This window comes from Gopherus flavomarginatus, chromosome 7 (assembly GCF_025201925.1).
Source record: "Gopherus flavomarginatus isolate rGopFla2 chromosome 7, rGopFla2.mat.asm, whole genome shotgun sequence".
Lineage (NCBI taxonomy): Eukaryota > Metazoa > Chordata > Testudines > Testudinidae > Gopherus > Gopherus flavomarginatus.
Genome location: NC_066623.1, coordinates 85,949,305 through 85,966,804, shown reverse-complemented (window position 1 = coordinate 85,966,804; position 17,500 = coordinate 85,949,305). Strand labels below are relative to the sequence as shown.

General features: G+C 37.1%; 1 protein-coding gene across 1 annotated transcript in view; it reads left to right on the top strand.

Moving 5' to 3' along the window:
- Positions 1-8,746, top strand: part of LMO4 (LIM domain only 4) — a 17,181-nt gene extending 8,435 nt beyond the window's left edge. The window contains exons 3-5 of the mRNA XM_050962229.1: positions 1,676-1,772; positions 2,121-2,276; positions 6,471-8,746. Coding sequence (XP_050818186.1) covers positions 1,676-1,772; positions 2,121-2,276; positions 6,471-6,479 — 262 coding nt within the window. The 3' untranslated portion in view covers positions 6,480-8,746. The remainder of the gene's footprint in view (positions 1-1,675; positions 1,773-2,120; positions 2,277-6,470) is intronic.
- The last annotated feature ends 8,754 nt before the right edge of the window (positions 8,747-17,500 follow it).

Genomic DNA, 17,500 nt, shown 5'->3' with positions numbered 1-17,500 from the left:
GAGGCAGTGCAGTCCTTTGGCAGGAGGTCTTGACAGTTTATTAGTTCAGCTTTCCCTTTGTAACCATTCTGATTCTGCAAGAACGTGTCAATGTGTCGTGGATCTCAGACTAATTAGTTTTGAAATGGAGTTTTGATTGAACTCTTCAAATCGATGCTGCTGCAAAATTTGTTTCTCGGGCTTCCTATTAAAAGCCATCTTAAGGGGCAGTTTTACTACTCTCCCTGTCGTTCAGTCGATACATTTAATAACAACTTACAGGCTATTTTCAGTAAAGTGGCGACAGCAAATTAGTAGTTTGAACATGACAAGCCTCCTCTGCAATCCCAGATTGTGAAAATTCAAAGCAATTATTTTTATACAGAGGCATGCTGCAATCATTCAGATTACGGGTATTCTGTAGTAACACGTCTCCTCAGTTGACACAAACAGAATTTTATGACTTTATTTGGACAGGAAGGAAATGCAAATATTAATATTTATTACAACACCAGTACGTTAATTTGTAAATCCTATTCTGTTTTTACATCATGTAGGAAAGTGGGTCTGTGACCCTGCCAACTAGTTCAGATTCCCTTTTTACTATGAAACTATTTGGGTCCTTTTTCTTTTATAAATATTTGTGGATATTAAAAGGAGAATACCAAAAACAAATAAAGCTTTTCTAATTCTAGCTAACCTGTCCTATGAAAGTGGAAGCTCAATATTCATTTATGTATTATATCTTGACTCAGTGTGTTGTGCCTTTAAATGGATTTGAAGAATTATGTATATATTTTTCTTCACTACTCTTCTGCCTAACACATACACACACACTCACTTCCCCCTCCCTTCCCCCCAACCCCATGGCAGATGTTGTGGTCTCATTTGATTGCATAGGAAAACTGCAGTGATACAGCAAACACCCAGAGAGATATGATGACAAATGGGTCCAGATCCCGGTAAATTACTTTCTGCTCAAATCGAAATTTCATTCAGTTTGTTGCTAGCAGAGATGAAGTAATCTAAATTGTGGACTCAGGAGCAGATAGAGGGAAGTTGGAGCAAGCATTTCATTATCGAGAGAGAGAGAAGGTTAGGATGAAAGAGATGAGCAGAGGCAAATCTAAAGTGTTGACACCATGATTGAAAAGGTTAACCCATACACATTATATATCAACCTGGATAGCAGAGAGTTTCTAATGGAAACTCTGCACTGATGGAGGTTTACTGGAGTTTCAATACACTGAGCATGATGTCTTCTTAGATATACAATCAAATCCTCTTAACCCTTTTGATGACTCATATCTCTAGATATGATTAAAGTACAAAAGAGTTCTTCATATAATTTCAAGGACACAATGCATTTTAAACTCCAGCCATGAATTGTATCTTTTTTTTTTTATGATGAACCCAGGAATCTGATAAAATGTGTGTAGTACAGAATTGTTTTGTATTTGCTAGAGGTGCTAGTCAATATTTTTTGATTAAATTCTGTGCCTCCCTGTCTGTGAGGTAAAGTGAAGCTTCCGGTTATACAGAAATGTATCTTGCACATTACAGTATGTAAACAAGTTGAAAAACTGGGATCAGAAGTCTAAAATAATTATATAATATCTTGTCATGTTGATGCACAAAAACAATATTAAGAGTCTCTTGTGTATGAAATCATTCATGATCATCACCCTTATTTCAGGTTATTTGGAAATAGTGGTGCTTGCAGTGCTTGTGGACAGTCGATCCCTGCTAGTGAGCTGGTCATGAGGGCACAAGGCAATGTCTATCATCTTAAGGTAGGTCTCTTCTCCTGTCTGTTGACTTTAATAGCACTGCTTCACTCTGTGGTTCTTACATGGCATAATTTCTACATCTTTCATATATTCATAAAATGTGCAGGGCAATAATTACTAATAAGTGTGTGTTTATAAATCTTCCCATGGTCCATAGCGTTGTCCTCTAATAATCAGTAAAACTACACTTAAGTTGTGTAACAGCAGGTAAGACAAATGCTATATTTGGCAATACTAGAAACTAAGCAGCTTCAGACCTCATGCTTTACTGATAGTCTCTCAGGAATAACATTTAAACCTGCAGCCTTTTTAATTTGTGCCAGTTTCATTTGCCGTGTCTTTACTTTTCAGTGTTTTACATGCTCTACCTGCCGGAATCGCCTGGTCCCTGGAGACCGGTTTCACTACATCAATGGCAGTTTATTTTGTGAACATGATAGACCTACAGCTCTCATCAATGGCCATTTGAATTCACTTCAGAGCAATCCACTACTGCCAGACCAGAAGGTGAATACTCAGCAATTACTAATAAGCTTTATTAGAGTTAAATTAAGACCAATTTCTTAGCAACCTAATAGTGGACACTGTTCCTCCACTCCCACCCACCCCAAAGGAGCCTTTAAATAACTGAATTTAGTTATAGGACTTTGGAGGAAATATAAGCCCTTAAAATGAAATCTGTATTAATTGAGTTCAGTTTATTCAGAGCTGTATAGCTATTGAGCTAGTAATGTATAATGGAATGTGGGGAGCAAGCCCTAATATAAAATCTCTTGCAGAGAAGCATTTCATTTTAAAATGTTGAGATTAAGGATTGCAAGGGAGCAGGTTACTATGGGAGGAAAATTAGATCCTTTAACTATGGTAATAAAATGTCTTATGAAGAAAAGGTTCTTGAATTAATAGAAACTAGGGCACATACTATCTCAGACTAACTAACATATTACACTTCGTATGTTTCCTAAACTAATATTCTAAAATTGTGGTATCCTTAGAAAAGTAGTCTGAATGTTTTACATGTCATAAAATCAAAGTTTTTTATTCTCTCATCACTCAATAACACTAACATCTCCAGTAGAGATTGTGTATCCCTGTGCTTGACAGCTCCTGGTCCATAGTTGCAAGTAAATTTATGAGTATACACATGTAGTAGCAGAAGGAGAAATTTGTATCAACAGTTGTCCTGTACCTCTGGAACTGGATAGTTTTAGATCTATTTTAATCTCCTTAATAAGTCCTATAGCTATGCAAGTGAGTGAATTTTGATAACTGCTGTGCCTAATTTGTAACAATTACTGTCAACCTTCAGTTAAGAGACTGTTCATTCCACACTGGTCCAGAAAAGAGTGAATGTATGACTCTTGCACATAATTTTATTCACCTCATATTTCATACTGATTATGTATTGATGACATTGATTCATTTACTCTTTACAGCGCCACTTGCATGGATATTAAATCTTATTGACCACAGATGAATTTTAATTTCAGATAGGTGATAGATTTTTCCATCAGCTCTGATAGTATATTTGACTTTTTCATCATTAACCCAGGCAATCACACAGCACTGAGTTATTGCACTGAAACAAAAAGTGCACACTTCAGTTGGTAATTCTTTATAGATTTACAATAGGAACTTCATTAATGTCTGTAAGGATCACAAAAAATAACATTTTTTCTGCAAACCGGAATTCAGAAGATTAAAAAATAGCTAGGGAAAATGCTAGGCTTCTTATGTATTCTGTAACATACAAAAGAAGAATTTTAAATGACTTTCTTTAGTGGGTAAATTTGTACAGGAAAACATGAACTGGTTTCTAATTTTGACTAGTTTTGTGTTGCATCGCTGCATTACTGTAGGCTTGTTTGTCTCTTACTCTGCACAAATGTACTGAATAATTTTAAGTAATATTTCCAGTCTCTTAGAAAGTGAACTGTAATTACATCAAAATATGAACACTTATTTACTTAATTTGTCAGAGTAACTGGATTGAATACTGAGTTTTAATTACTTGTTCTGCATAACTATTTAGGAGTGATGAAGAATATGAGGTCTGTTCAAGGAAGTATAAATGCATATAAAGATTTGTAGATCTATACTACTGTGTATTTTAATGAAACAAATCTATAATACAGACTAGCTAGCAATGAATCTGTTAAATGAACAGCTGCAGAGAACCTATTTCAAAATATAGGTAAAACCATTCCTCTTTATATATAGTAGTAAAAAGTTTGCCATTCTGAGAAAAGAAGTGCTTTACCCACTTGCCTTGTGTGGATGTAAAGTTTATTGCAACTTCAAATGGGTGTCTAAAGAGACACTTAATTTTATCAGAGTCTTGCTATGTTTTAGCAAAAGAAAAATGATTTAGTTACAATAATACCAGTAGACACAATGAGGAAAAGAGAAGTAAAACTGGCTTGTGTAGCTTGCAAATTTGCAGCTATACTACTAGGAGCTAAATGCGGAGGAAGCATTTAATAAGAACAGGGCCTCATTATCACTATCACTGGCTATTAACTGCATTGCTACAGTATATGATGAGGCAGACAGAGGTGTTAAGGAGAAAATTGGAGAAATACTAATTGTGAGATTTCTATCTTATGAATAATTTCTTCATACTCACTTTCACAGGGGGAATTGGGGAGTAACGTGAACTTTGAAAACTGAAATATATGTCAGGAAATGAGCTGGGGTCTGTCTGACTTCTAGTCTTGGAAACTAAAGAGGAAGGTGCCAAAAAAGTAATGTTTTATGCATTTTAAAGAAACAATATTAGAATGTACATACTAGAAGTACTTTCCAGAAGGCGATGTTATGGGGCTACTGAATAAAAACATAATTCCAATTTGACAGCATTAGCTGAAATAGATACGATACCCCATATTAAACGTTACAGACCAATCAGTCTTCAGGTTTTTTGCTCTTTCCCTAAAGATTATGAGCAAAGCAGAATATGGCACAGCTATTCATAGCTAACTAGCTATTAGGAGGTTGAGAAGACTTTAATGTGTGAGAGGTTCTTGGTACTGTAACACTTTTGTTTTGCACACCTCTGAAGCCACATTTGACAGCTATGGAGTCAACTTATTACGGTCTGAGTCAATATAGTTCCCAAATGGAAGGCCAGAGTTTATACTAGTGATTGGCACAAGTCTGAGTTAAATAGCCTAATTCTACTTAAAAGGTTGCTTTTCACATAAAAAGTACATGTAGTGATATTGACTCTTCCTGCCTTTCACCTTCTTAAGCTATGTTCAAAGGCTTTTAGCTATAACTTCTCATTATTTGCTGTGTGTTTTGAAAAAAATTCAAGTATTTAAACTATGTGCTATTTAGAAGCACAATGCAAAGCCCTAGAGTGCCAGGATGTCATGTCCTGGGTGCCACATTATTTAAAGGAGGAGGTGCTGTCCACTGCACAGAACATTTTAGAGTCTGCACCTAATTCACTATTTCTGGCAGTCATAGTGTGTGGTTTTTGTTGTTGTTGTTTTTTGTACTAGTTCTTGCTTGTTACAGCATTTCCATTTCCCCAAAAGTGGTATAAGTTTTCCACCCAATGTTTGGAGTGTTCACTTACCTTCAGCTCCTAAACTTTTAAATAAAGTATGAGTTAGATTACATCTTGCTATTTTATTTCTTGGGAAAGGATTTTTTTTTTTTTTTTAAATCTTCGTTTACATATTGCTCAACAATTCCCTTGTAGTTACATAATTGGTGTTGTCTGTGTCCATAGTAGAGGATATTTGATGCTCATTTATTAAATATGCTTGCTGGCTGCTCCCTAATCTTTGTTCTGGACAGACAAATTACCTTTCTCACACTGAGCTTCGGCTCTGGGGAATTAAACCTCCAAGCCTCCTCCACTTTAATTAGCTTGAAAGTGGGGGGTTGCAGTTACTACTAGACCTCAGGCTTTTAGTAACTTAAAGGGTGAAAAGAACTTCCTGGGAAGCTCGAAATGTCATTTAAAAACCATAAAAATCTAATATATATTATTTCATTTTGGTAATTGCCAACAGATTGTATTTGAAGACTGTGGATGATCATTTGTACTTTATCCATGAAAGTTAGATTTCTCTGGAGCTAGGCACTTTTAATTATCACAATTCATTAACACATCAGTGTGGAAGACCATGTTTGACTTCATATATTAAAATGTTTATGTAACATTAACATAGCAGATGAGGAATTTTAAAAGGGGGAAGAGGAGGGGGAAAATCCCCAAATATCTATATTTAGCTCTTGTGCTATGCAGCATATTAACCAAAGCTGCCTTGGGAGGATATTGGCTGTATTTCTTACTTGCTTCACACAATATTTCTACCAATTATAAGATCATATTACTAGCTTCTTCAAAGGACAGGCATACCATTTCATTTCTTTCAATAGAGGCTCAGAAAAACACCTTTTTTTTTCACTGTACCGTTTCCTACCTGAACCTTTTTGAAAGTACACTTACAGTTACTGTCTCTTTGAGTTAAAAACTGCAGGCAATGTTTATTTTACTTCTTCAGAGTTTGAACATTAGTGGCATGAATGAGTAGGGTAGAAAGCCTTAATCAAGTCACAGTTGGAAAGTGATCTAATAAAAAAGAGATTAGTGAATAAAGAGAAGACACAAGCAGTTATGTTGGGAGTTTCATATCTCAAATTTAGCTTCTTAGCTAAGATGCCCCTTTTTTGTATTTCTTACAGGTCTGCTAAAAGGTCAGAGTAATGCAGAATGCGTGCCTTCATCTCAAACTTTGTTCATCACAGATGGATCTCATGTCTCCAGTAGACAAGTCACCTTTGTAGCTAGCATCAGTGCCAGCTTCATGCCATTGCACCTTCTTTATTCTTGATTGCCCTTCCTACATTTATTGGTGTATTAAAATGACTGAATATGAACATTAAGGACTCCATGAACCTGGGCTAATGGGAGACTGTAGAGAAAATGAAAAAAGATCCACCGGAGGACATCTTGGGGGCGGCGGCGGGGGGTGGGGGGGAATGTCTAAGGAAGCTAATTAAAAGCAGCATTGGAATCTACTTTCTACCCTCGTTAACAATTAGCAGGGCACTGGCCAGAGTTTGTACCCAGTGTTTTACCTTAACAACATTCTATTTGCTCTTTGTATATTTAAGTGTTGTAAGGAAATGTGTTTCAATCAAACTGAACATGAGATAAAGGAAAGATGTGGCTTTTGTGATATTCTATCACAAACACTTTTATTGTATCTCTGTAAAATACAATGTATGTATGCATGTAAGTGTTTTTGTCCTACTGTTGCTACTTCCCATGGCGCGAAAAAAAAAAAAGAGGAAAAAAAAGTCAGGCTCATAGAAGCTACTGTGTAGAAATTTTCACCTACTTCTAATTTGCTGAATGAAGAAAAATCTTTTATTTGTGATATTTTCAGAGACATTTGCTCTAGTATGGTGTATTTAAATAATAAAAACTTAAAACAAAAACATTTAATTGACTTTGGGTTTTAAAAGCTTTGCTTTGTTATACTACATTCTAAACTTTATGTAGCAGTTGCTTTAATTGTAAATGACTTTTAAATCTAGTTTTCTTCGTACAGTTTTATGCCAATAAGGAATTTGTCAAACTACTTAACCATGTCACTTTTGGCAGAGGTACAGAGCAATGCTCCAAAACTTTATTGTTCATTAATTCTGATAACAGCAAGCATATCATTACAGTTCAGCCATGTTGCAATGAATCTTGGTATGTACAAAAGTAACCACGGTCTGTCTTCATCCAGTCCTTCAGAAGGCAACACTATATATTTATAAAAATGTTACAGGAAAAACTCACAACAAAGTGGTATGTGTTCTCTGACACAAATCTTCAATTGGCTAGTCCTATAAGGAGGTATAGTAGTACCTCTCAATCTTGGCTATAGGAGAATAAATCGCACTGAACTGTGGTGGTCTTGAGGGAAGAAAATGCCTTTCCTGGCCTGTTTGGTCTTAAATGTGATTTGTTCTTGATTTTTTTTTTTCCCCAAGTTTGAAGGAGAAGTAGGATTTCACATAGTTTTTTCTTGAAATGCTTATTGGATAACTATAGGGCATTCAGAAAAAACATCCCATGCTCTTGCTAGATGTGAAAAAAAATGTATTATGAACCTATGGACATATGCTGAATGCCTTATACCGGGGAACAATGTTAAGTAGGCCTGGGAGATGCCTCTGCAGCATTGCAACATTGTTAAACATCAGCAAAAGTCACTACTTTTATCATAGGCTAATAAGCTTGAAGTATATAATATTTCTATTCACATTTTTAATCATGCTTTTTTGAAAGGTATTTATTCACCTTTCCTGGTTACAGAGCAGCCATGACACATTAAGTTTTTCTGGTGATGCTGATGTGAGATGTAACTTAAAATCCAGCGTTTTGTGTATCTAAACAACCAACAGCAAGCATCTCTTTGGATTAGAGAAGTTCCAAGGAGTAGGATGCGAAGTCCACTGAATTTCTGCTTTTAACACTTCCGTGCTTGGAAAAATAAGACATTTTCTTTGGGGGAGGAGAGACTGGTTTACCATATGCTGTCAGGAACAAAAGACAAATGTGTGACTACATTTAGTGTGTGGTATTAAAAATTCTCTTATGGATAGTTTTCAGGGCTTTATTTTTTTAGAACATAATTACGGATTTTCAAAATGCTTCTAAGCTTTTTTCATCCAGCATTAAATCTTTAGGTAGAGTCCTGCAAATTGTGCTTCTTCAATTTCTTTGCAAAGATGCTTTGAGACGTACAAATATAGAATTGAAGTATTAGTGAGACTGTAGACATCTTTTATATTCTATCAATATAAGCGCTCATGGTAGAGTATTTAAACCTAACACGTACAGCTTTTTAATTATCCAATAACCTAGAAGTGCTAAGAAGATGGTTAATAACTTTTAGTAAGTAATGTAGTATGGCATTTAGTGATGTAGAGGTTGAAGTTCATTAAAGGCTTTAAATAAACTATTATATGTCTGGTTTGTAAAGCACAGCTACCTATTTAATAGCAAGCTTTAAAAGCATTTCGTAAGTTTCAGACCTATAAGATTACAAATGTCACTCATGTTAGCATAATCCACATGCAAGTGGTGAAGCCTTTGCTTTGATGTGCTAAATTGGAGGAGGACTAATGGAGCTATGAATATACAATAGGACATATTTAAGTAGTATCCTTGCTTTAGGTAAAACACTTTCTTGAAACCAGAGGCATTTCAAACAATAAAATGGGCTTTAATGGGGATGCTAGGCGTGGATAGAAGGCTCCTGGAAACACTTAGATTTGTCCTTATGTGAGAAATAACTTTGTGCTATTTTTTTTCCTCTTAAGGAGGTTTACAAGGAAAAACATGTACTTGTTCACCTTTTATCACATGTGTTTACTACACTGGTTCTGTGAAATATATGCTGTTTGGTGTTTCTGAAAAGCCATACAAACAGTGTTATTTAGTAAGAGCTCCCACACTTTCAAAGATGAATGCTGTTTTAAAAAATGAAATATTACTAATCTGAAATCATACTGAACTGATAAAATGTTCTGTTTATATTGCATAAATGTCTCAATCATATAAATTGTCACTCTTATTAATGAATGCTCCCTAAAAGGGTTTAATGTTTTTACCTATCCAGCTGTCTAGTTATGAGATTTACTCATCCCAGCAGGCACTGGGACATTAAGCCTTTCCAAACCAAATTCTGTTTGCCACAAGATACTGTCTTTCCAGTCTTTCATGATTTATCTTTAAATATTTAAACAGGTTATGCAGTATCTTATGAAATATAAAATGAGGCTGTCACACCAGAATGAAGCCTCTGAAATTAAGTCACATATTAAGAATATTAACCACATTGAGTTTCTCCCATTTGCCTTATTAGTTAACACTGATAAAATTTGCATCAACTAATTTTAGGTTAGTACTAAAAAAAAATAAAAAAAAAATTGCAAATGCCAATATAGTATGAGTTCATATCCCTCACTATTATGATTTAAAAAAAGTTTCAAATTATATTAAACACTCTGCTGTCCAAGAGTTTATATATCAGAGTTTGACAAACAGCCATATGCCAGTATTCCAAACAGCTCTATTAAGAAAAGGGGGGCAGAAAAGAGAGAGAGAAAAGTCAATGGATGCCACAATCTTTAATTTTAAGTACTTACCTGCTTTAGTGCCGCATTATCTCTAAGTGGTTGTGTTCTTGCATTGACCTCGTTACCAGAAACTATAAAACATGAAGTACTAGATAGCCATTGCTACTGCTTGTTGCTTTGGTTCCAGATGTATGTCTATAGTCAGTCCAGCTAAGCCACAGAAAAGCTTATTGCAATTAAATAGCAATTTGTTTCCATGAAACTGCAAATAAAGTATTACTGAGCAGCCATTTTAGATTGGCAGTGCTTTGAATGCATGTTAAACAGTGAGCAGCTCTCATTTTATCTCTATAGAGTCTGAGCTCTGAATAACAGTGAAGTATAACATGCTCACCTGTGTCCCTTGTCAAGTTGAATCTGAGTCCTCACTGAAGTATTCTGATCTCATTGTGAACATGCTGAGAGCAATGACAAGTCAGGGCTGATCTTTGTAAGTTGAACTTGCAACTTACAGTACCTAAAGTTTATTCCAATGTTCTGTTCTTGTATAAGCAAGGATGTGTACATTTCCTACAGGGAATGTTTTCAACTTCAGATTAATTCTGTTGAGAATGGACTGCAAGTTTGGGGGGAGGGTCAAGCCAATAATGTACTACAGGTCCTGACTTGTTAGAGCTGTGTAAACAGGGCTATTGTATCTCCATAATTGCAACTAATAAAAGGCCACAACAAAATGCAGATTGATTGTGTTATACGTTTTTAATGAACCCAGAAATGTATCTGGAATGGTCATTATTTGCACACTTCTACAACAGGCAAGGCTGCTTTAAGTGACCTAAGATACCATCTTTCTTGTCCACACCCTTTCTTCCCTTGCTAGCATTAAACTGTAGTGTTCCCAGGAAACCACACAGTCAGATTATCAGAACCTATAAGCAAAGGTACTAAATTCTGGGCTCTATCTACCTACCAATAGGTTTAAAAACAAGATGCAAAGTTTTTGGTACAAATTAAAAACCTTTTTGTAAGACCATCAAAGATGAGTGGACTTTATAGCTATTAATTACATTTCATAACCATGTACTAGTGGCAATGATGTCACAACTGCTATGTGCATCAGATGAGAGCCATTTTATGCTAAGCCACTTTTTGTTTTGTTTTGTTTTGTTTTGTTTTTTGCTGTCTCAGAAATGTTCCTTGCGGGGTTGAAATTTAGGCCTTGATCCTACATTGTGATCCACATGGGCAGATTAGTGCACCCAGGCAGGCCACCACTGAAACTAATATGACTCTGTATGAGCACAGCAATCCACCTGCATGGACCACAAGGCAGTTCTGCAGTCTTAGCCTCTGCCCAGCAGTGAATTCTTGGAAGATGTTAAAAAAAAACTGGTTGAACTGAGTAATAAGTACTGAGTATTTTTTTTCATGTGTGTATCTTAGGTTAGTTTTAAACATTAGTTTTATCATTAACTCAGTTTAGATGTGCCTTTGAACTACTAGAGGCAATGTGGGTTAGTGGACACAGGGTCCAAGACTGGCATTCAGCACACGTACCTTCTAGTTTCATCACAGCCACTGACCTGCTGTGGGTATGTCTGCACTGCATCTCGGTGCAAGCTGCCAGCCCATGTTTGAGCGAGCACCCTAAAAATCTCAGCCCAGCTGTTGAGGTTCTGGTGACAGCTTTGGGCTCTGAAGCCCAGCCTGGCTCTAAGCTCTGGTTTCTACCCTGAGTTTCTGCCAGAGCTGCAATGGCCACACTACTATTTTCAGCATGCTAGCGTGAACCCAGCTAGTGCAGGTCTGTCTACCCAGGCTGGGAGGCTCAGTCTTAGCTGCAGTGTAGACATACCCTGTGTGATCTTGACCATTTTGTTACACCTTTCTGTGCCCTTGTTTCCACTTCTAACCTTTATGTGTGTCTGTACAGCATCCTGCACAACCAGGCCCTGAGTTCAGTTGGGGCCTCTAAGTGTTACTGTAATACAAATAATAATCTGAAGAAATTTAGTGATTAGAAAGTGCTGTACAGGCCATGTCCAATACCTATTCATTTTTTCTGTTACTAAGACTCCACTAAGGACCCCATCTTTGCAATAATTTAAAAGATGTGAGTTGTCCTGTCAAGGGGTTGACTCATGTGAGACAAGTTAAATCTCTGTGCAATGTTTCAAATGAGCTCAGCTACCATTTAAGCACCAGAATTAGTGGCGAGATTTTCTAAACTGCTCAGTACATTGGGTGCTGAGTTGTTTTGTCTGGAACTATGACATTTAAGTTCTTTTGACATCCACCCATTCAAAGACTGGTCTGTCTGGCCCTGACGCCATTTTCAAGTATTTATAACCTTATTTATCTGAGAACCAAATTGCTTACCACATGTCAGGCACTTGTCCTCATTGAGGAATGAGTTCAGGGTGAGTTTGAAAAGTCACAACAACCTTTTCTGAGTTACCTAAAAGTGCAAAAAAAGGATCTTACTCTTACTTTTTGTATGAGACACTTTTGCCCACCACCCCTTAACTCGAAAAATGGTTCAACTCGTTTTGTGGAAACATTCCTTCCCAATGTAACATGAGGCTTGATACTAAATGTGAGAAATTTTCAGCCCTGAAGGAACAGTTTTGAGACAGTTATCAAGGAGTGAAAATAGAGCGACAAATGGAATAGCTCTGTCAAACGTGGGGCCCCAAGCCTGCAAATCTGTCCACAAGTAATGTTCAGTAATGCCAGTGAATTAACTGGCCACTACTCACCTACGTAAAAAGTTACTCGTGTGTGTAGGAATGCAGGATAAGGCCCGATGTGTACAGAAGCTATAATGCCTTGCATCCTAGCAGTGTAATAATGAAGGCCCAATCCTATCTGTGCTGTGCCTGCCCTCTGCTGTGAAGGAAGAGGAGGATGGTCAGCAACTCACAGCGGGCACTCAGGACTGTGCAGGACTGGGTTCAAAGCATGCAGCCCAGATGCCTCAGGCGCAGAGGTAGCTAATGATTGTTCCTAATCTGGTTTAAATATCTTTTAAATTAGATTTTGAAATATATTTTTGCCTCTTTGGGGATCTTATAAGAAAGGTTTTTGCTAAAAACTTCCGCGGTTTACCTTTATATCTCATGATGATGATGATCAGCTACACTGAAATCATGCCAGTTGAGACTAAATTGAGACAGCAAGTCTAATACTCAGTCTTGAACGACAAGAGATTGCCCTGTGTTTTAAGGAAAACTTGATTGCTTAAGGAAAAATAAATGAACAAGACTGATATTAACTTTACACCCATCTTCAGTTTCTTTGAGAAACAGTGGATAAATGTCCATTAGATAAATGCATTAAAATAAAAAAACTCACCAGCCAGCAACTAATAGTAAATGGAGTGTTACTCTGTCTTAATGTGCTGTAAAACACTCCACCGTTATTGAAAACAAAGGGACACTGAGGTTAAAATTAAAAAAAAAATCTTTAAAAAATAAATAATAGACACACTGAAGTCGAACTATCCCAAAGGAAAGAACTGAGCCATCACGCATGTATAACAAACTGGCCACTGTAATACAAACTACTTAAAGACTTCAGGTTCTTACAATAAAGAATATCCTCCAAGTTACTCAACTTAATATATCAAAGCAGTTTTTGACCCTACAGCAATCATTCTAAAGGTGTAGCTGGTATATTTGTGCTTATGTCGTATTTTAAAATGATTATTCTCGCTTAATCAGTCAGTCTTTTAAGATGGCTTGAAAAAAAATATTACAAATGAGCTACTATTCTTATTTGTTGTTTTAAGAAGGATAGGCACTGAAGTAGTCAAATGAAACAGATTATACCTTTAATTACATCCAAGCAGGATGCTGAGCTGATTTTTCTATTTTCCATTTAATTGCTATAGTTCAAAAAGATATTGAAAAATGTTAGATGAATTAGCTAACCGTAGCCTTATGGTGTTGTGTTTACTGAAGATACCAGTACAACAGCAAAAATCTCCAGCAAACCAAAAATGAATTTAAAGGGAAAAATTCTGCTCTCTTTTAAAAACATGTTTCACTAAAACATCATTTTTGACCAGAATATTATTAGAAAGAGGAAGTTATAAGTGGGCTTTAGTCCCTGCATGAAGCCTTAGCAACTACTGTATTCATTGTTCGTACCGCACCCAGTATGTTAGGGCTCAGAGCCTGATTGGGACCTCTATGAGCTACTGTAATGGGGAGCAAAGTCATGTTAGTTCTCAAAGCTGATACTCTATGTGTATGTTTTTTAATGGACACTTTTGCAGCCCTACAGCCTCTTTTTAGGATGTGCTTGAACTCATATGCTCCTACATACAGAATAATGAAAGCAAACATAATTTATCACTTCTTAAACTAAATATACTGCCATTTCATTTGCATGTGCATGTAAATAGATCACTCACCATAGATATTTAGAATATGTGCTACGCCATTACAGCCAGCGATAAATCCTACACGCTTACTGTATGCGTGTTATTTGCTGCAACATTAAGCTCAGTAAGGATTTTATATGTACTGTGTACCAAAACTAAATATAGTGCAGAATTGATGCACAGCTGTAAACAAAAGCATAACTTCCCTCATCAACACAGTGACGTTGGCAGCTTGTGTGGCAATGCATTTGTAAACAGCTGACGATAAACCACAATTACATTTTTTGTAATGATGTTTTTAAAAAGCGTTCTTTAACGGCTATACAGTATGACGCACTACTATGGGAAAGAGGCAGAATGGGGTGTGTTGTGCATTGGTGTTTTGATCGGAAATTGCCCTTGTCCAGCAGTTTTCCAGCAGTGCCATGGATGCAGATGGCGACGACAAAGGCTCACACCATTTAAATGGTATTTTGTGGATTATCTTATTTCATTACTTTCAATAGGGCTAAGTCTGTGCTACCCATTCGTCGTGCAGCTACTGTGCAAAGTACAGCTCAAGCTGTGGCCTTAAATACTCAAAGCTTATGCAAGACCATGACACAAGTAGGTTTTAGCCATTGAGATGTTGGCAGGTCTGAAATGGGGATATGTTACAGCCTTGCCAACACTTCACAGGTAATGTGGGGAGATCCAGTGTGTAATTAAAATAGCAGGAGCATGAGTAGGATACAACTTTTATTGAAGTGCAGGGAAAAGACACATTGGGCCATATGTATTAATCCTGTAATAACTTGAAATATAATCAGTACATGGCTGCAGGGATGGGGTGGTAGGAAGGGAGGCATCAGGTTTAAGTTTACAGGCTTTCCCAGTTCATTAAAAAGTGAATCAATCAGGCAGACAAACTGGCTTGATTTCCAAAGGGCCAGGAATTTTAAATGGGGTTTTGGATATTCTAAACCTTGCAGATGGTCCTTTCTTCACCTAGAGGGTGGTGTAACTCAGCAGCCATCTATTTGTGTAGGTGATTATTTCACCCTGCTGGAGCTACTAAAATACAAAGCGAGAGAAAGTGATTCTGGTTGATTTTGAACACTAAAAAGGTTGGCAGAGGCAGTGCTGAGGGCCATATATAGGTAATACAAATACACATTTTTTTAAAAAGTTTTGTTTTATGTTTTCTAGAGTGGTGATTTTGCCAGGAGGCAGATGGGCAGAATGACTCTGCCTACAGGACCACTGACATGGTAATTAGCTCATTACTGTTAATTTTTGCTAGTCTGGCCAGATGAGCGACATATTTTCAAAATGGAAAAAAACTAAAAAATTGGAAATAATATATCTGGAGCTGGCAGTTCCTGAGTCCCTTTGATGAATATGGTGCTTGTCTACAGAACAAGGAACATCCTCAGTTAGTTTACTCACACCCGCAGGCATTCAGAGGTTTAGGACAGCATGCCCTAATATTTAAATAGGATTCATTACTTTTTAATTACTGCTCAGTACAGTCCATAAAGTGTACACTAAGACACAGTCAGAACCCATATTTATTCAAAATGTTGTGCTATGATTGCTCTACCGTAGATGGAGGGTTGTTTAATCAATGGGTTGAAGTGCCCATGAGAAATAATATTACAAAGTTGCAATCACACAGTCAACTAGGAGCACTGATATAAAATTATTTGCTCCTGTCTACATTGATATGACTATTATAACCATGCGTAAGGTCTGATGTTCATATTTAAAGTGGACGAAAGCTGGGCAATTTCAGCCTAAAACTTAGAAGCTGGTGATTTCAATGTGATCTGACAGTTCTTTAGCTGGGCATTATATCCCTTTCTGGATATTCTTCCCATACTGAGAGTCTATATACTCCTCAGCCCTCTTTAACTACTGACAAGGTACTGCACAGCATATTATTGTGTTCATTGGGGACCAGATTCTGCCACCATTATACATGTTGAGGAGTGGAAGTAGTACCTTATGCTGTGGGTTGTCCCACTGAGTTCAGTAGGTTTACTCTTGGGGTAAGGTACTATAAAACAGAGAATAAGGGCAGCAGAGTTGGGGCCTAGCTTTTCTGGTGTGCTTGCTCTTTAAAAAAGTGTTTAAATCTACCAAAATATTTATAGCAACTTCAGCCATAAAGACGAAAATATAGTATTATTTATTAGCACTTCTTTTCCATTTTCTTCAAGGCAAAACTTTGGCTAGAAAATGTGTTAATCCCACTCACCCATATTACTTTAGACTAGCAAAAGCCATTTTGGAATCTACTTATCCAGCTCCATGAACTCCTTTGGTAGAAGATCTGCTTTATATACTCATCTATACACAAAAAGTACATTAAACTGCTATTAGAGAGCCTGTTTAAACTCTAATAAACAAACAAAATCCCCACAGAAATTAAGGCTGAAATTTAATCTGGTTGACGCCAATTCTTTTTCCTGTGTTCTGAAGGGTTTTCCAGCCAATATCCTATCGGCTGCAATTCGTGGCCACAAGCTAGTAGACAGGATGTTTTGCTTTTAACTTTGAATTTCTTGGCTTGTGTTGATTTCAACTAGAGCCTTAAACTTACTGTTGTTCTGTTTGTAAACTTCCTATTCTTTTTTTTAAATGTCCTTTACCCCACCCCTCTAGGTCCTGGCTACTCTGGGGAAATTTTCTAACTGGTTTTAAAACTGGTTCAGCTAACACTTTAAAAACAGTGAGCACTGTAGCATTGGCCTCATTTGGGGCAGTTTAAAGTGGCCTGTTCTGTTTGTGCTGAATCAGTTCCAGTACAGTAAAAATGGGGCTGTCTGCCGTAAGCCACAGAAAACCAGCTATACACATGGCTCTGGCTGCTTTAAAGACCAATATAACTGAACCTGCTTTAAAACCAGTTTGAAAAATGTCCCTAGTGCAGACCCTTTGTGACTAGAGTCATCTTTATCCTCATAAATACATCCACGCTGTTCATATATAGATATCCACATACTTAACATGACTTTAGCTAACAGCCAGGAGACTGCCAGGGGGCCATAGTCTCTTATGTTTCCATGAGCTAGAGCTTTCACTAGCCACCAGGGAGGAAATGAACCCCCAGCTCTGTGGCGGACTCTGTCCTTCCCTTCCCCTGCTCTTGTGGAAGTCTGTTTTTGGGTACTTTGGAGGGCCAGAGCTCTATGACAATTAAGGCTAGTAGTAGGAAAGCTGGCGCTGGGCGCAGCTGCAATCCACAGCTTGCTCCCCTGCAGAT